Below are 20,157 nucleotides of genomic sequence, written 5' to 3'. Positions count from 1 at the left end.
TCAAGCCAGAATAAATCTGCACCTAAGGTAAATCATTCACTTACTGCATTTCGAATAGGCAATTGAGCCAATGTAAACAGAAATTATGCACTGCATTCCACCAGACTGTCACCTGAAACTGACTGAGATAATAATCCACCACTTCAGGCAACGTGGGAAAAATTAAAACCTCTCATCATATCTATTTCAAATGTATTATTCAAATCAAAACTACTAAACTACAAAACGTACTAAATTACAAAATGTAACACAACATATCCACATTTTCCAAAACCGGACTGCTGGAAAATAAATGTGATTTTGCAGGTTGCCTAACACACCAGCATCTACAAATATTCTGAACATATTCACTTCCCAATACAGCACTAAACCAAGAATTTTGCAGATGAATAAAGATGGAACTGTGAAGAAGTCTGCACCACTACTTTTCACAGCATATTCTAGGCAGTTCTCTCACTTAGCCCTAAAATAAAACGGAACAGTCTCCAGATTACCACTTTTTCAGTTGTCAGTCAAACATTAGTTAAACCAGTTAAGGAAAAATCTGATGCACAGATATAATCAAAATACCTTAGGAATAATTTAAGCTTAAGAATTATGTATTTAAAAGTATGGTAATTCACAGGTTATTGAAACAGCCACCAACCATCTTGTTCCTACTGTTCTTCTATCCCCCTTTATCACTACACAAATAAATAAGCAAATAAGAACAGAACAGGTTTTAGCTTAGCTGGCTCAAGTCTTTTAACAAGAAACATAAGCTTAAGCCCTTAAAACTCCTCAAGATTTTCTGGTCACCATGCTAAAATAAAATCATATTTTTAAAAAAGTATTGATATATTCAGAAAAAGCCCACGTTTTAATCTTTAAATTTAAGTAGCATATTTTATATTAAATAGAACTCTTTCAAATTTTCCAGTTGTTTAGTGAAAAGTCTAATTTCAACTTCAATAATTGTATAATAATGCACACAAACTTCTCTGATAAATAGAAATTGAGCCACATAAACCAGCCATGTAATAAATAATTCAGCATCTATCATTAAAATGTCATATATTGCACTCATGTTTTAAAAATATTTTACCATAGTCCTAATATTCCATGTATCCAGAGCAATTGTGAAGACTTTTATCTACCTAAAATACACAAAGCCATGAAAGATGAAGTTAATACGGAGACATTCCACTTATTATTCTTCAAAACCTGCCACTCTGCTATGAACTGCAGAAGTTTTTTTGATACTGCGCTTTGTAACACTCATGGTAAACAGAACTTAGTTTCAGATGTTTATTGTGAGAATCCACCAGGCAGTACAGAAGCTCAGAGCTGCGTTTGCAGACAGCGGGCGATGGTCCCAGCCCTGGCCACACACGTTCATGTACTTCATGTGACGCCCCACTGACTGCACCGCTTATCTGGACAAAAGGGTTCCCCCAGGAACCCGCTGATAAAACTGGGGTGTGAACCAAGGGCAGGATAAGAAGCCTTTTACTGCATTGCCACTTAATCCTCTACAGTGTTTTTTACTCTCAGATGCCAGAAGCAGCAGCCTGATAGTTTGGACACAAAGCTGGGCTTGCTGTCCGGAGCATCCGCAGTTGCTGGAGTGCAGTGCCTGCTCTGGTCCTCGCAGCAGCATGGCTGTGACAGCCCGGGGAGCCACCCGCACGTCTTCTGTGTCATGTCCAGAAAACACCTCTCCACCCACGTGAGGCATGATGCTATTTATGCATGATTTGTACTTTCATGTGATTTTTTTATTCCTCCTAGTGTTTCACCCAAGAGTAAGAAGGGAGAAAAAAAAATATTTGGTTTTTCACATTAAAAAACATGTTAAGAAATAATAATACTGTAATTCTAATAAGTGTTTTGAAGCTATATTTATTTATTGGAAAATTAAACTAAGTTTGCAAGTCTGTTTAACATAATCTGATATATTCTCACATATCTGTAACTCTGAACAACTACCTTCTCTCTCTCCAAGAACATACGCATTCTGTTTTTCACTACCTCACTCAAACATTTGATCTCAGTAAGAGGAATACAAATAGTCTTAGTAGGAAATCACATGCAACTGGGAAAATACACATGGCTGTTTATCTAAATTGTTTCCAGAGGTGTATTCATAGTATCTGCCCTTTTGTGTTTGTCCTGAGTTTCACACATTCCAGTACTCTGTAAAAAAGGGTATGACAAAAGCAAGAAGAGGATGTAGGATAGTTTGCTGATGAATTTAGGAGGAAAGGCTTGAAAAGGCTGCACATACGCAGCCTGAAGTAAAATAATATACAGTGCTTGAAGGTGCAGAACCCCTGCAGATTAACAGTCATCCGCAGAGATCAGAGCTCTCTTATTCATCCATGCAACAAAAAATATTAAAAATACCCAAAATAGTCCCCCAAACCTCTACATAATACTCTACACTGTTTTCATATGCAATCCAGGTGTAAACCCAATCGGAAATCATGGGGAATCCCTAATCAGAATTACATCTACTTTCTGTAGAGATCCGTGCAAGTAAATAAATTGCAATCTTATAAGCCTCTAAAATGTTTAAACAGCCTTGTATTCCAAAATAGTTCAGGGTTGTAGCGCTCAACCTGCAACCCAGTAAAAATCTATTTGTGTAATCAGTTTATCAAGACATATTTTTGAAGAAAATTTCCATTAAAGTTCTGAACATTATGTAATTACTGATTAGAAGAGAATGATATAAATATGCCTATCAAGTGTCCTTGGCATCATTTATTTTGGGTACTTATGTTTAATCTAAGAGACAAACAATAAGCATTCTCTTATCATAAGTTGACTGCAGATACTGCAAATGCAGATAAAAGCTTGAGGTAAGAAAGTGGTTAAACCACTTAATGTTCTAGTTTACCCACTAAGAGAACAACTCAAACTTTTGTTTTGTTTCCAAAATGCAGTTTTGGGCTATGACATCAGGGAGAGGAAGAGAAGAGGGGAGACTAGAGAAGTATCCATTTGAAAAACACTTTTCAACTGTAACTGTAAAGATGCCTATGTTTTGTAGAACAATTTCTACTGCTTGACTATTTCAGACGTATGCTAATAGAGTAGCATAGGCCTGGATATAGCTTTCTAAGGAAAGAAAGGAAAGAAAAAGGATTGAAATAAGGCATCCCGAATTTTCAAAGGGCCCTTTCTTCTAATCTATCTGCTTGGATAATGCGTCCAGAGTGGCATTTTGTAATGACAGCAACTTTCCAACAAATCAATAGTTATTTAATTCCCAACAAGCTCTCGAGTCCATTAAACCTGATTACATTCACCCATTTCAGTTGGGTGCAGTTATTTTTCCTACACCGGCACTTAATCTATAACAGGAACTTATGAGAACTTTCAAAAGCAATTTCAACATCAATCAGCATAGAGTGAAAGGCACGATTTGCTTGTAATTATTTATTGGACAGGATGGCACAGGGTCTGACTGAGCTCTAGCGTCCGACCTTCACCCCCAAATTCTAATGGATATGAAGGCCTGCTCGATGTGTTCCAGTGTGCTGCCATGTCTCACTCCATTAAAAAAATAGCATCAGCTTGCATGTCCCACAAGACAGTTTTTCAATACCTGATAGTGGCCACGGTGCAATGCTATATTTCTATTTTAGACATGTGTCTGATATTAAACCTAAAGTGAAGAACACAATACACAGGCTTTGCTTGTTGAACAGACCTATATGAAGAAAAACATGTTTCATGCTGTGACTGCCCCTCTATGCCAGTTAACTTGTAGTAAAGGAGCATAATGAAAATTTGCCTCTCCTCCACAGTTAATTTGATTGATCACTAGCATGACACAGAAACACCATAATACACATCTGTGCCTCTTGACCCTGCTAATGCATAATACCTAACTACTGCCATTTAGAGGGTACTCTGCTTTTTGTTTTTCTTATTTTTTTTTTCCTCAGTGTTTGGAACTGTTAACCTGAATTCTTTCTTAATGTCTTCTAATACTGTAAATAAGAGAATACTTTTTGCTCAATTAGTGTCTATATGATTATGTCAAAATCCTAAGTCTATCAGCAGAAAATTCAGTAGCACCACTTTTTGATGAAAATCAAATCAAAACCAGACACCACGACAACAACTAGTAATCTAGTAATTGCTAGTTAACTTCTAAAATACAGAACTGTTGCCCTAAAGCAAGATCTTACACTTTCAGGGTTCAAATGAATTAATATGATGTGCATAAGGATTCTGTGAAGGTGATGTATTTCTGTACACACAAAAACACAAACCCTTTTTCATCCAATGTGCTGCAAAACATATGAATTAATGCATATTTAACACTATTCATATTTGCTGTGCAGAAACACTTAACCTAAACACATCGTGGTAAGTTACTTTGTCTTATGACCTGCTATGGGAATGCTGACTCCCTCAGAAACCTGGAATGGATAGCAAATCCTCTGCCCTGTGGTCAACCTCGTGAAGCAAAGGCATGAATGTTAAACAGCAGACAAATCAATACAAGCAAATATAGCTCAACTACACCATTTATTCAGCCATGAGAGATGTCAATACACAGATTAGGGTGATCCATCTTTTTGATTTCCTACTGTCTTCTCACTGACTACATGAGAGCTTTTGCCTGTATTAAAAGTGTTTGCTTTCTCAACCATAAAAATTCCAATTATTACTCTAAGTGCACTAGAATTAAGTTGCTTGTTGGAAGCGGCCTTGCATTACCTGAACAAGTCCAGCGAAGTATGGTGCTGCCGGCAGAATCATTGGCACTCCACATGGATGTAGCAAAACTCCTTGAGACGACAACATGGTTTAAGTGATAGTATTACTCCCACTAAAGCTAAACACATCAATTGAAAGTTAGGGGAAAATCTATATACCAACTTCTTCCAAACTCAGAGCTAGAACCAAATAACTTCTGTCAGGGGCAAAGCCCACATCAGCTGTAAAAAAAAGAAAAAAATTGACGTCAGCAACTCTTAATGTTAAAGTTTTCTTCAGAGACAACAGATACAGACAACAGCTGCAAACCTAACTCTACCGAAAAAGGAAGGTGCTATTTTGGGACCAGCTTAAGTAACATGACTGACCAACGACTCTTTATCAGTTCAGATTTTTAAGGACTATACACATACAGATCAAATTCTGTACAGAACTACTGATTAGAAATATTTTTTCTGTCAGTTCTGGCACATAAATGACAACAGTTACTATTAGAAGCCATTGAAAAATAACCAGGTTTATCATGATTGAATAAATAAATGTTTCCCTGTACTTATAAGCTGTTAAACAATATTTATGTGAGAGTTAAAATTTCAGTCTGCTATATTGGATACATCTTTTGTTTTGATTCATTACATGCTTCTTGCTTATTTTGAATATTTGAGCTAATACAAGCTAACAACTTCTATTAAAGGAAATTATATTTTAATGGCTTTTCTAACCTTTAATAACATCTGTGTTGTTACAATTATCACAGCTTTTTTAAAAGGAATCAATTTGACCTTTAGAGTGTTTCATAGCTGTTCTCCAGTTAAACTTACACTCTCAGTGTAAGAGACAAAAGAGTGAAATTTAGGCTGGTTTTCCCCTAAACAAAACAGATTTGCTTTTCAGTGTACTACTCGCAAGACATTCTCTTCCACAGCTAATCATTTTTACTTTAGACAATACCAACTTAGTCACTAACACTTGTTTCATGTGCAATATATATTCTATTTCAGATATGACTAATGACAGGAATTACAATTGAACAAGACTTTTTATTTAATTCAATAAAGAAATAGTTAGCTGCTTCAAACTTCATGTTACAAGTTAAAAAAAAAAAAAACAAAAAAACCAAAAACAAACAAACAAACAAAAAAAAACTTCTCCTGCAGTCTTTGAATAACCAGGGTGCTTCACATCACTAATTTCAGCTACTTGATTTTGTTGCATAATTACTTTTCCAGATAACTAATTGCAGACAAGATTTGATGTGATACTCAATTATTTAATGTCACATTTTGACCATCGTGGAAGGTTTTCAGTAATTGATTCCCATGTATCAAGGCAGCCGTGTTGCGCAATTTAGAAATCTACCTTAGCAGCTGCACGTTGGCCCTCATTACTATCAGCCTTATACCATTTCTAACTTTAGCTGGCAAATTGTGACCCTCTGTGATGCTCATTTGAGAGGCTGCCAATGAGGACAGTGATTGTCACATGATCAAGTGATGTTTACCTACTTCTATCTCCTGTTACAGAATCACTTCAGTTTTCTGTTGAGGATAACGCTGTTCACACTACTTATCTGACTATGCTTAGTTCTTAGTCATATTTCTTGCTCTTATTAAGGAACAGAACCCTGTCGTTTAATTATTAAGCACACAGTAGGCTGACACATCATGGATTTTGCCAAAAGATTTTCATAAATTCCAATACAAAATCAGTTTTTAACTTTCATACAGAAATATATAAACAAAAGATACATATGAGAAAGTGAGTTGCCACTGCAAGTCACTTAAAAGTATTTTATTTCATTTGGTCTAACAGACTGAGTTGCATTTGAAGAGAGATTTCTTTCACCTAGAATGGAGATTACAAAATGGATTCTGCAAGCTTTACTCAAATGACTCCAGTGGGACAACTGACATAAATAAGGATTGTTAAATTGCTCTGTAAAATACCGAGTTGTTTTCTTGTTTCAGCATGTATGTATTTGATAAGTTGTCAGAAAACCTAAAGAGCAAGATGATTTGTACAGGGAAGCACAGGCCCGAGGGAAGGTTTTCTGCGATCTGTTTTGGGACAGGTTTTGCTTAACATTTTCATTAATTATTTTTGGCACAAGGCATCATGCTGAGGAAATTTCCTGACGACCAAGTTGGAAGGTACTGTCAAGACTGAGAAGGATAAGAATATTACATAGAAAGAATCATTCAACCTTATGGACTGCATTCATAGAAGCAGGATGAAATTCAACAGCACAGAAGTTTACATCATGCTTCTGTTAACAACAGAAACTTCAGTTCTAAATTCAGGAGGAAGAAAAGCAGGACCTCACTGCATCTGTTTAAGGAATTTGAGCTGCTAGTGTGATGCAATTATGGAAAGGCAAATTATCAGTATTTATTTTTTTCCTCAATAATTACTTGATTTCCTAGAGATACGTCCAATAGCATACAGTTCTCTTCATGCACATTAAAAAAAAAGTCAAATTCAACTACAACAGCTGTAGGGAAAATCCTCTAAGTTGTAACAGGAAGCTAAGAAATTTTTATTTGTTTATCCTAGTAAAACAATCTGTGAACAGGGAAGAAAACAGTAGGAGGAAGAGACTGTTCAAGCTAAGGACAATCTTGGCACACTAAAAATACAGAAAAAAATTGTTATGAATAAATTTTGGATTAAAATATTTCATCGTTTTAAAAAGTATTTTGCTGTTGACTAAAGTGAGGGTCTAGAAAAGCCTTCCAAATCCACAGTAACAAAAAGATAGCTTATAAAATAAAATCATATGATGCCACTAGCACTGTGTCAAGGTTTAAAGGTTTAAAATCACTAAAGGAGAACTGGTCTTGTTTTTAACAAAACCAGGACACAGTGGCAGTCTGAACTCAGCAACTTACAGGAGGATGCTTACAATCCTTTGCAAGCAGTATAAACATTCCAGAATAATGAAAATAACAAATGTCTAAAAAGCATTCATATTTACTACATTCCAGACTGTAATATATACAAATAAACTTTGAAAATAAACTGTAGTTACCTGTTTTAATGAAAGGATGCTTTGCTTGCCTCACTATAACAACATGCTTCTAAATGTATAGCTGTTTGGCACTCCAAATCCAAGCTCTGACTTTCTGGTTGGGCTCTTTGATGATGTCCCATGTGTGCACCAGCTACCTAAGTTCGCACAAACCTCTGTGAATCAAAACCACAGAAGTACAATACAGCTTTACTGGCATCTCCGCCCCATGCCAAATTCTGAACTTACGCCAACGCAACTTCATCAGCTTCACCAGTTCACAGCAACACATTTGTTCTCCCTCCCAGCCACACAAAAAGGAAATTTTGAAGTTTTACAATTCACCATTGGTTAGCATTAATAGTCACTCCTGTTCTACAAGAATATATTGAATACATTAAATTTGACCATAAAGAGTCCTGAGAGCTCACAGAATGAGCCAGAAGAGTATTAAATATGCTAATAATTCTGTTTCACTTTAGCAGGACCTCTAGCATGATTAAGGTTAAGCATGGGCCTAAACATTTTTGTTAGGACAAAGCCAGAATGGTAAGTACAACACCCATCAACCATCTGTCCAAAGCCACCAATGGTGACAGCACTTACTTCATGTCTACTCCAGGACTCTTAGTCCCTGCAAAAAACTAAGTGTGTGTGGGTGGAAAAGGGGAGATCATCTATTTCAAACAACTATACTGCTTTCACTTCCATTACATTCTAGAAAATTATAATGCTGTTAGGAAAAAAACCTATCATGCTAAGCCATTTTCAGTATGCTAATGGAAGGTATGTTTCTTTCAGCTATCAGCTCCCAAAGCCTGTTTTTTTTTCTTTTTCAAGGATTTTCTGAAATTGAAAACTCATTTAAAATATGAAAGACGGGTGAAAAGCACAATAAAATAAATGGACACTGACTTTATATTAAAAATACATCTACACAAATAGAATCAAAGAATCTTATTTGTTTCATTTCTGTAGAATTTTGGTAAAAGGCAGATACCATTTATGAAAATGAATCTGCAGTTTTAAAAATTAGCAGCAATATAAGCAATTAGTCACATTGGACTGAAAACTCACAAGTGATACTACCTGAATCATCGCTAAGAAGTTCATAGAATACATACCTTTTTTAACTTGTTAAAGACTATTTTTATACTAATGATACAAGACATTATTTGAATTCACAGAATCACAGAATTGATTAAGGTAAGAGGCTATAATTATTCCAGAGAGAAACTGACTGAACAAACTTCCAAAATCTGACAGAGCAGTCCTGTTACGAACTTGCCTCCCAGAAAGCAGCTGGTTTTAAAGGTGAACAGCATAGGTTAAGCAAGCTAAGGCAACAGCAGCAGGTCACCAAATACGTAAGTATTTTGGGCCCAGCAGTCTAATGCTCTTATGGTTTAGCATAGAACTGAAGCTAGTGACAGGAGTGCTCCAAGAGTGATTTCACTGAGGACTTGCTAAGAAGTCATTTGAAATGGGAAAGAAATGAAGACCGCTGTGCAGTACGGATGCACACGGAAAGAAATAAGGCCAGAAGGATGTCTGGAAACCGGGCTACACATTAAGGTACAACAAGAAAAATGAAAATGATAGAGAAAGGGCCAAGATTTTGATCCCACTTGCACAGAATACCTGAATTGTGCATTCGACAATGACCAAGATATTCCCCCAGGCAAAAGCAGACACCTAGTTCTGCTATGGTTCAAGGTAAAAAAAGACTTCAGCAACTTCCCTGGAGACACACTGCCTGGAAAAGGCAGATCCCTGCAATGCAGTCATCAGCCAATCAATGATGTACGCTCCAATCAGATCCCGACAGAAGTAATCCAGTTAGACCATCTTTCTTCCAAATCATTAACTCTTCTTAATGCCTATACCTAGTTCAACTACCACAAGCAATGGTTCTTCTAAATGCTATAACACCAACAAACTTCAAATAATTTCTACTTCCTTCCCACATTGGCCTAACTTTCCCATATCACAGATCATAAATAATTCATGTACCACTTTGGTGCCCTCTTCATAGCTTATGCTATGGCATATTTGATTCTTTCAAGCTCCTCTTCAAGTCTTACATTTTCTGGACACCTTTATTCTTCTTCAAGTGTTCTCCATTTCCTCTTTAAGATGTGGTTTTCTGGTAAAGGAAAACCCATCACTGAGAGGCTAAAGTAGTTTCCAAGTCTCCTGGTAGTTTCTATCACCCACAGAAACTTTTGATTATTGTCTCTAAAGATCTGTTACCAGATCAGCACCATGAATGCTCCAAAAGAGAAGATGAGCTGACACTATATAGGGTTGTCTGAGATAAGTAGACCCAGACATTAAATGAAATATTGGTTGACAGAAAGAGCTGTCCTGCACGTCTCCCCCCACCCTCCCAACCATGACTGATGCTGCTTTACTAACTACTACACTTGTCTTCCAAAGACTATTCCCACCTTTCTGCAAAAACCATCTGGGATCAAACGCTGTTCAAGGGGACCAGAAGCACTAGCCAGGCTTGACCCCTGTCAGCTCCTGACTCTGTTCCACTCTTCTAAGCAAAGCTTTGAGTACATGTAGGAGCTGTTCATGCCAAGTATCAGCTCCCCAGCCAACTCCTACGATACTTAACAGTAGAACCAAAATACAACATGGACATTTTAGTGACTTTTAAAGTAGATAATATCACATTTACAAATCAAAGGTATCTGCTGATGTCATTCTGATGTAAGTATGGGAGATACTGTCAGTTTGTCGAGTTTATTATACGTCTCAGTTTATACTGGTGTATAAGGCAAGGCTGTAAAAACTATGTAAAACTGGGAGAGTGCATCTTTTTCAAGTTCGTGAAACACTTGTGGGATACATCACATTTGCTATTAACACATTTATCTTCCAAACTTAAAGTTTCTACTTCAAAATTGCTTTAGCTTGTAGGAGCAAATTAAAACCTAGCTGCAGTTCAAGCTGAACCTTGGCCAATCCTGTTTCTTTGGTTTCACTAACTCCAAACCTTCTATTTTTGTTGTCAGTAGTGTGCAGTGATTTGCCTGCTGCTCTAGTATCTCACTGGCTAAAGAATGGCATGTTTACTTTGCATTTCTTTTGGAATGCTCCCACAAAGATCACTTCTCCTTTCCTACTTGTATTGCTCCACAACACATCCTCTTACTACCTCAGCAACCACTTGTCATCACCTTCAAGGGCTCACTTCAGCTACTGAGCTTCCCTCTTTCAGGAACACGTGAAGGCAGAGATTTTTACATAAATGGCTTGCCCTCTTCTACATACTTAGAAACCTCCAGTTCCTGCTTAGACTAGATTGCTAGAGATATATATTTGTCTCCTGATAGCAGATGAAGTGATTTACCCTTCAGTGAGTCACAAAACACACTCACTTACATAGTCAATAAAAGTATGCTAGAGAGAGGAAGCAGGTTATAAAATGGAGTTAAGGGATGCCTCTGTGGCTGGACTTCCCTTTGGCTATCAGAGAAACATAAGGATCTGTCATCATCCATACACATTCCAGCACAAAACCAGAGAACAATCTGTGAACCACTACTCTCTGAAGAGAAAAAAAAAAGAAAAAATAAAAAGCAGCTACAAGTACCTTTTGACTTTTAGTTTTCATATAAACTAGGAAAATTTGTATTTTTGTACCAGCATTCATGTCAAAATTAAATCAGAATGAATCTGGGAACTTCAGTAATTTAATGTGCTGGGCACCTAACTGTGAAGAAGGATAACATTAGACTATGCAAGAAGTCACACAGAAAATCACCTGAAGCTACAAAAAGTGGTGCAGCACACACAGTGATGGAAACCACCTGTAGGGCAGCTCCTTCCATGACCAGTTCCGTGGCCCTGTACAAGTCTGCTTGTGAAAGGAGTTTCTCTGCCTCCTGTTCTCCTGGATAACTCAAAAGACCTAGCTGCCAAACTGGATGAAAAATACTATTGCTTTAACTACCAAGAGTTGATTTTGACAGGTGTACATAACTACTTACTCACAACACCAAAGATGCGTTGCAAAGGTCTTCACTATGTTTCTGATGTATTAATGAGCACTGCATTGCTTTCCTTTTCCTACAGAGTTTCATACTGGTTTTTATTACATAATTCCTATTGGCTGGATAGTGTACCAAATCAGTTGTGATTTCATTGTTGGCTTCTGTAAGAACAAACTCTTTTTGATGTCCAGACTTTTTCAGATACCTGTCACTACTCTGCTCTTGACTTTATCTGTCATTTTTTAAAACATTGAGATAAGCCTCCAATCTAAGGTGAAGTTAAGTGGTTTTGAAAATTTTGCATGAAATGTAGAACAGACATTTTCAAGATCTCATGCTTGTTTGATATTATGCAGTTACATGGCCACACTATTGAAAATGACATATATCTTCCAGTGGCATAAATGATAAGTGGTATCACATATATATTTATTTTTTAAAATGCCAGGTTATATATATGTATTTCACAAAATATGTATTGCTATCATACTTTCTCATATCTTCCTTAATCTCATTCATTTATTTTTCTGCTTCATGTGCTGGGATACAAGATGCCCAAGAAATACGTATATTTGCATGTATTTTGCCAACAGGTAGGAACAGTTTGCAATCTTCCCGTTGGGGTACTCTTATTTGCAAATACAGACCACCAACAACAAAATATATTTTTCTTTGCAAATCAGCAACAGACTGACTTCTAATCAATACCCACTCTTAATGAATCCTATTGATATACTCAAGCAATGCCATGATAGATCATCATCCAGTCCACACAGGATTTTTGCCAATACTTGAGCACATAACCAGTTTCAGTATCAGCTCATGGTCATCTTGTTGATATCAGTGTGCATAAAACAGGATCTCAGGAATATAACAGTGTATTCTAGAATAGACAAGCCACCTGCCTGTCACTGTCCTCAATCAGGCATTGGGTGTGTGGAGACGACAGGCACATCTTCTTATTACCAGATCTAGTCAAACAGACTTCTCTCTATTGCTGTAGTCAGGCTACTCTGACTACCGTATCACAGGAAGCTATGACTTCTTCTTGACCTCAATTAGCACATTCATTATTCATCAAAGCACAGTTTTCATTTGCTTCCCTTGGGAACAGCAGAGTATCACTGTGAGAATCTTTCAATACAACTTCAGCCCCTTAATACACTCGGGACCTGCTGACAAGTAACAGCTACTCATTCCCCTGAGTAAAGTTCATATTAATAGGACTGCATGGTGAATCATGAGATGGTATTAAATCATGCCTCCTGCCTGTATAAATACATCATTCGAGCACCCTACTATGCCGAGCGCAGTGGTTTGATTGCAGAAACCAGCATAGGGTAGATATCCTAAGTGAGCAGGGTGCCTTGGTGGAATAACCTACCCAACTCCCAAAATAATAACGACCCTACAGGTCTTTAAAGGGATCAGAGGGAATTTCTGTTCACAACTGACAAGTTTCATACTCTCCAGAGATAAAATATCAAGACCTGAAGGCATTAGATGTAACGCAAGCTATAATTCAGCTCTATTGAAGACATCGGCAATAGTTTCTGCGTACTGAAGTTTAGTCAAGAACTACAAGCTAGGAGAATCTGAGGCAGGCAGGATTTGCTGAAAGCATCAGAAGGCACAGTTGATCGGAATTTTGCCTCCAAATCTGAATACCACTAAGTTAAGAAAGCTTTTTTAACTTCATTGCTACTTTATATCTGAAATCAATTCAGTTTCGTAGGTATCTCATAACGCAACTGTTGGAAGACACACTTAATCCCATAGTCAGCAATTCAGCCATCACTCCCAAACTCAGTGTTACAGGCCGCTGTTGTGCATGGTTTATCCAGCCAACAGATCACACAGCACAGGAGAACCAGCCTTTTCCTGAGATGGGTCAGATCTGCCCATAGTCTAAGTGTCTGTGACTGAGGCCAAGTCTATGGGAGTGGAACTGCTCTGGTACTCTCTGCAGGCACCTTCACATAAACAGCTAGTACAGAGGAAAATGGCTTTGAAAGAATAAAGTTCCCTGGATCAAACTTCAACAAAGCTTCCTGGTAATACAGTAAATAGATCTCACCTTAAAGAATCACATCATGTATTTTCTTTCCTCCCCTCCTCCAAGACCTCTTAGACAATATTCTACTTATCCACTGCACATTCCAGTTCTAAACAACTACTCTACCGAACAGGTGATTTTGTTCAGCAAGGCTGGTGGATACTGAATTCATGTTAATACTTGACTTCTAATGTTAACTCTCACAACAACGTCCTCAGGACAATGTAAACCTATGGGGATCATGCTACTGATCAGAATAAAGCTGAGACCAGAATAAGCACCAAAGTACAGAAAACCCTAACGCTGTTGTATCATTGCCAGATGCTAAGAGCCCTTCCTGTCATCTACTTAACAACTTTTTTATTTTTGGTTAATTCCATTTTATATTAGAATGGAATAAATAAAGGATGGTCTTTTTAATCTCACCTTCATTTAGATTCTAATCAACCTTTGTCCGTGCCCTTGGAGCGCGCCAGGAAAGGACTGGTGTAAATTTGTGCAGAGAAGGACAACAGAAGAGGATTATTTCTATTTTTATTGAAATCAGTACTTCAGCTGACTTAAGCTGTTATTAAGGTCATTAGCTGGATATGAGTAAGATTTTATTGCTGCAAGAAATAAGACAGAGTAAGTACTCTCCTCCTAAGACCTGAGATAAACTCACTTCTCCTGCAGTGCAACATAGGAGGATCAGACATCAAATACTTAACCCAAACTCTTTGACTGAGAGCATCTAACCTTTTCTCATGATTTTTCAATAGTGATTTGTTCCTAACGAGAAGAAATGCAACCCATGATACTGTTTAGTAAAAAAGCAAAACACCAAAATGTGTGTCAGTGAATAACAGGAACAAATGAAAATAAGAAATGTAATATTCTCCTTCAAGTTTTGACCTGTGTTGCTCAAACCTGAACCGCACTCAAAGTTCATATCTTCTTGTTCCCACAGACAAAACTTTTGCACATCTGCATTATAACTGCTATAATTGGAAATGACAGAAAAGTGCTACGTAGCTGCTTCTAAAGAACTGTCAGATTTCAGGATAGTTAATGAGTCAACTGGGACTAGTGAACTCTTACAGAAACTATTTTCAAAGGTATTTTTAATTCCCTTAATTTTTTTCTTAATGCTGGGGTTCCTTCGCAGCCTGCTTCCTTACATGCTTGTGTAATCTAGCACTGTCTCATAAGCAATGGAAGATAACAACCGTGATTGGCTACTGATCTATTTGGCCATTTGTGGTACTAGTAAAGGGTTAAAATTCCTGAATTCTCCTCCTCTACTGTTCAGCCCTGATTAGCACTTTAAAAATCATGCAAACAAAACACGGAACAGTTTTGTGCTGCATAGCCCTAATCCCTCATGAAGTTTTGCAAATAACCGATGTCCACCACTATCGCAGATGAGATGCTGTCTGCTGTAACTTCATAAACCTGTAAAAATAACTTTCCCTTAAGAGTTTCCATAAAGCAGTTTCAAGATTCATTACCCGCTGAAAGCGGGCAACACAACCACTTGCATCATTTTAGTGCAGATAAGCTAAACTTAAAACTAACTTACAACTATTCTGAGGCAAAACATACAAGAATATGATGATGAGAGAAAATGCACATAAACTGTACAATGCATTAATTTTACAGCAAAGCCAAGGACAACACCCATAGCAGAAGTCAATAAACTGTGTTGATCTATACCAGCAGAAATTCTGTTGCTGGTTTGCTTTCCCATTTAAATCCATCACCACATTGTGTACTAGAAAAAAGCCCATGAATGCTCCATTCCCACACATGTATTTGAGAACACCTGTAAGGTTGGTTTGGTTGTATACAAACTCATTTATTTGTTCATAACAAGCAGTTCCCAAGAGAGACACCCTATCAAACCACTTAGCAATTAACATTCTACAAAATCACACCACAAACACCACCACCACACCAAACCAATCCAGTGCCTCCCACACGCACCCCACACCGGGTTTCTGGAAACACCTTGAAAACAAAGTGCCCTACAAGCAGCATTCCCATGGCATTCCTTCTTTTTAGAAATGTGGATTTAGAAGTTCTTATTTGAGTTTCCATTTGTCACATGTTTGTGGAGACTCAAAACTGCATGTGTAATCCTCCAAATCTATTGAAGAACGTTTCACTGCCACTTGAAGGAACAGACTTGAGGTTTCTGTTTCACATTTACGTATTTTGCTGTTGATGCATGTGGATAGGCAAGAGGCAGCTTACAAAGTATTTCCAACAAGCCCTTACACTAAAAAAGTGAGGAATTTTCAATCTATGCTACAAATGGAATGCCATTTTGTAAAATGACACTTAAACAAGCACCTGGAACATAGTCCTACGTGACTGTTAATAATGTATGCTTTTCTGAGTAACTGTTTATTATACACTTTTTTTTCCTTTGATTTCAGTTCTTTACATATATACAAGGGGTAGTTTAGTTCATGTTAAAATTATATTGAACAGCTTTATTTCAATAGAAAAACCTGTGTATATTAAACAACCACATGACACTAACAGCATTTCAAAGGCTTCAAATGTACACGTGTAAGAAACAGCTATAGATGGCTATAGCTCCATAATGGTATACAGTGGCACCTCAAGAGCCACTGAAACACCACAAATGCATGTTCTTCCTTAAACATTTCTAATAGGTGACTTTCTGTAATGATAAAAGCTACAGAAGGCCTAATTTTAGGATTTTCTCATCATTAGCATCTGGAAATATTTCTTCATTTTATTTTCAAGGCAAAAGCAATCACATGATGTATAGATGGAATGTTTCAGTGATTTACCTTCATCCATTCAGGGAGAGTACAGTGGCCATCAGTGTTACATGAAGAAACTTAAAACAGTTGACAAGTGCATTAAAATGAAAAAAAAACCCAACACAGGTAATGAAACAAGTGCACTGCCAACAGGACATCCATTGGTAGAAGAGTCAAGTTCTACAGTGTTGACCCCCTGCTCCTACAATACAACTTCCCTAGGCAGGGGAGTATCGAGGATTGTTCTACCCTGAGTAAAATCTGTAAGAGCAAAAACAGTTTGAGCATTGCCTTCCCTAACTGATGCTCTGGCAACAGCGTGAACTTCTACTCAAAAATCAGTAAAGTTAATTAATACTTTTTATGTAATCAGTAAGAGTTCATAAGTAGTTGTTTCAGTAATAAATGAAAGTTAACACACATTTCTAATTTTTGTATTAGCATTCACAACTCAAGAGCATTATTTATATATAAAATGTACGGTGAAATAAGTTTAGTAGTGGTGAAATCAACATCCCGTATGTTAAAAACTATAAATTTACTATTAAGTAAAAGCTGCCTGAGATCATAACATATTTTTAATGGAGTAGCATTTATTCAACCAAAATAAATTATTATTGTGCAAACACATGACAACTAATTACATAATGTACCTTTACAAAATTACATAATATGGGTGCAGCTTGTTTCCCTGTTTCTGTTTGAAAAAGAGATTGTTTAATAACCCATCAAAGCTATCTGTAAACCAAGGAAACAATAGAGCAGATGTTGACTGTTGTCTTGTGCCTCACAGACATAATTAAATACAATGAAACACTCACGCACCCAAATAACAGAGGACAAACAAATACATAAATGGTTCTCTATAAACATAAACCTCATTTACCGGGCACCTGCCTTATATTAATCCGTGATATTTAAACGAGTGATGAAAATGGAAAACAAGGTATTTATCTGCCTTTGGACTACAGAACAAACTACAAACAAAAAATTCCTCTTAGTTTTCCACAGCTTTAACTTCTGCAGTACTGATTCCCACATTGTTGACTTGCCCAAAGCCAGGAGGGAACCTGTTTTCCTCCGGTGACAAAACCAGACCAGGGCAGTCACATTTTCTGTAGACAAAACCTACATGAATCAGAGACTCCGATCCAAATGGACTAAAGCCACTGCGCCTGCTGCGTCAATGGCTTGAGATTCCCCTGGAAAGTCACATTCCCTTTAATTGCAAAACACGTTCCCTGTCATTCTTTTCTAGCCCCTCTTTTGTAAAACATTAATGGAAAGCAAAGATTACTTTCCATGAGTATCAAACCAAGTGTTTATTTTCTAGGAGAGTGTTCTGTGACATTAATATTCTAATTTACATCAGAATCTGAGATTTTTTTTAATAACACCCTTTATCTTCATTTGGATAATCAAATGTAGATACATATTTTCTTTCATAATATCAGTATCGATCCACTATTTGAAAAGAATTGTTATGTTACTAAACACAAAATTAAGTGTCCAATCCTGCAGTTGCTATTAGGAAATGACATTTCCAGATTAAAAAAAAAATAAGCAACTTTGAAAATTAACACTCACATTTATCGCAAAATAATTTACCTATTTTTGCTACTAAAATTATCTTGATTTTAAAATTATAAATGCTTTAATAAGCATTATTATTTTTCAAAATTTTATATGAAGAACACAAAATTTTTGTTTACTGTAAACATTCTGCCTGTACATTCTACTTAATTATTCCTAAGTAACAAGACAGAATATAATGTGATCTGCATCTCTTTATGTTAATAAAACCATACTAACCTCTTTCCATAGACAACACCATAAAGCATAAATACCAAATGGAAAACAAATGGAAGTATAATGCCACTGTGAAGCAAACCAATCAACCCTAAAACAGCTGAAATAGATCTCATCCAGTAGTTCATTCATTCTTTACAGAAAAGAAATGAAAATATTCCTAGGTGAACCAGATTAAGGAAAAAAAAATCCACAAAAAACACAACACACAACACACTCTCAACAGCTCTGAAAGGTTATAAAGCACTAAATTCCTTTGATTTATGAAGGCAGCATCCACCGCATTGAGCAAAACAACTCAGCATGCCGGGACCCTTTTCCCTGAAATTCCTTTATTAACACAACCTGGCTCTGCCAGTGAACAAAAGCAGTGATGCGGTGTGTATAAATCATTAATGCTGTGCTGTGCAATGGCTGAATTTCCTGTGTGAGCTGGAAAGCCTTCCTGCACAACAGGGATTTTGGGGTTGGAATTGGCTGCTATGAAATGTACTTCATCATTCTCCATGTTTGACGCTTCCCAGTAGCTTTGTGCTTTTCCTTTCTTTTTTCTCCCCCAAGCCCAGCAACTGCAAGAGAAATTTATTGGATTTTGTGTCTGCAAATAAAGGAAGGAAAAAGAAGGAAAGAAGCAAGCAAGCCCATTTAGAAGTAGAATCCTTTTCCCTTCGTTTCAAGACAGGTTTTGTTCAAATGAAATCTACTAATGAATATACATTGTTGTTTTTGTTGTTTTGGTGTTTTTCTTTCATGTTTAGTTTACCACTCTGAACCAGAAAATAAACTGAAAAAACGTATTGAAAGTGAGGTTAGTCTTAGCAAAAACAAAGGAACAAATCAACTATCACTGCAAAGGCGACTCCTCTCCAAATGAAGTCATTTTCCATTGGAGCTTTGTGGTTTTTTTTTTTTTTTTTGAAGAACAGGAAAAGCAGGTAGAAAGAAAAAGTAGAAAGGGCAATGTCTGGGTACAAAGGACTCCTGAAGTTATCCTGAAGTTGGCTGCATCAGTGTTTTTTTACTTTAGGTATACCAAAAATCTTGCCCCAGAGCAACAGGCAATTCCATGTGCACGTGCTAAGCGCAGTATTTTAGGTAGAGCTGGAAAACATGGTAGCAATGGAAAAGGAAAAATAAACCAAAACTCTTGGAATTGCAGTTTCTGAACTCTCCAGTATTTTTGCAGCGACACACACTGAACTTGGAGAAGGAACATCAAAACTACTTCTCTTGCTTCTGAGGTACATGCAATACAACAACTAAAACATCTGCTTTTGCAGACTTCAAAACTAATTAACCAGTAGTCTCTATAAAACTTTCTGTACTTAAATACTCTTTTTGGGGCTAGACTTGGAAAAACCAGAGAGTATGAAAGAGAGAGAGTAATGCTGAAAAAGCAGTCTCAAACCATATGCTACCCATCAGGAAAAATGACACATGATATAAAGGTAACTAAAGATACAATCAGTTTTCCAGCTAGGCCAGAGCATTATTCTGAATGTATCGAGCATCAGCTCCACCGACAAACGAATTTATCGCCATCTAAGCTGTAAATATTTAAGACACTTGGAATGCAGTTTCGCAAAAGTGAATGAGCTAAACTCAGAATAGGGAAAACATTCCAGTGAGCCATTTTACACTTCTGCAGCCATCCAGCAGGCTAAAGATTACAAGAATAAGCCTGCAATGCATGCAGAAGTCCCTCCGCATTACACAATAATGACATTCTGAACAGAAATAAATGAAGCCCCTGCAGTGCTATTCTGTCAGCTTTTGAAAGTAAAT

The 20,157-nt window shown here is 37.0% G+C and overlaps 1 protein-coding gene across 40 annotated transcripts in view; it reads right to left on the bottom strand.

Annotated features, from left to right (window-relative positions):
• The window catches only part of RBFOX1 (RNA binding fox-1 homolog 1), a 1,107,892-nt gene that overhangs the window by 236,987 nt on the left and 850,748 nt on the right, over nt 1-20,157 (bottom strand). For 3 of the 40 annotated variants that reach the window (XM_065850609.2, XM_071814941.1, XM_065850621.2), the window contains exon 1: nt 4,717-4,919. The exons of 33 other annotated variants lie outside the window; for them this stretch is intronic. In XM_065850609.2, the coding sequence (XP_065706681.1) occupies nt 4,717-4,803 (87 nt within the window). In that variant the 5' untranslated portion in view covers nt 4,804-4,919. Of the gene's footprint in view, nt 1-4,716; nt 4,938-7,744; nt 7,894-20,157 lie in introns of those variants that run through there. 4 more of the 40 variants (XM_071814936.1, XM_071814937.1, XM_065850604.2 and 1 more) reach the window with 3 other exon arrangements.

This window comes from Patagioenas fasciata, chromosome 15 (assembly GCF_037038585.1).
Source record: "Patagioenas fasciata isolate bPatFas1 chromosome 15, bPatFas1.hap1, whole genome shotgun sequence".
Classification (NCBI taxonomy): Eukaryota; Metazoa; Chordata; class Aves; order Columbiformes; family Columbidae; genus Patagioenas; species Patagioenas fasciata.
Note: the sequence above shows the minus strand (reverse complement) of the source record. Positions and strands in the feature narration are given on the sequence as shown.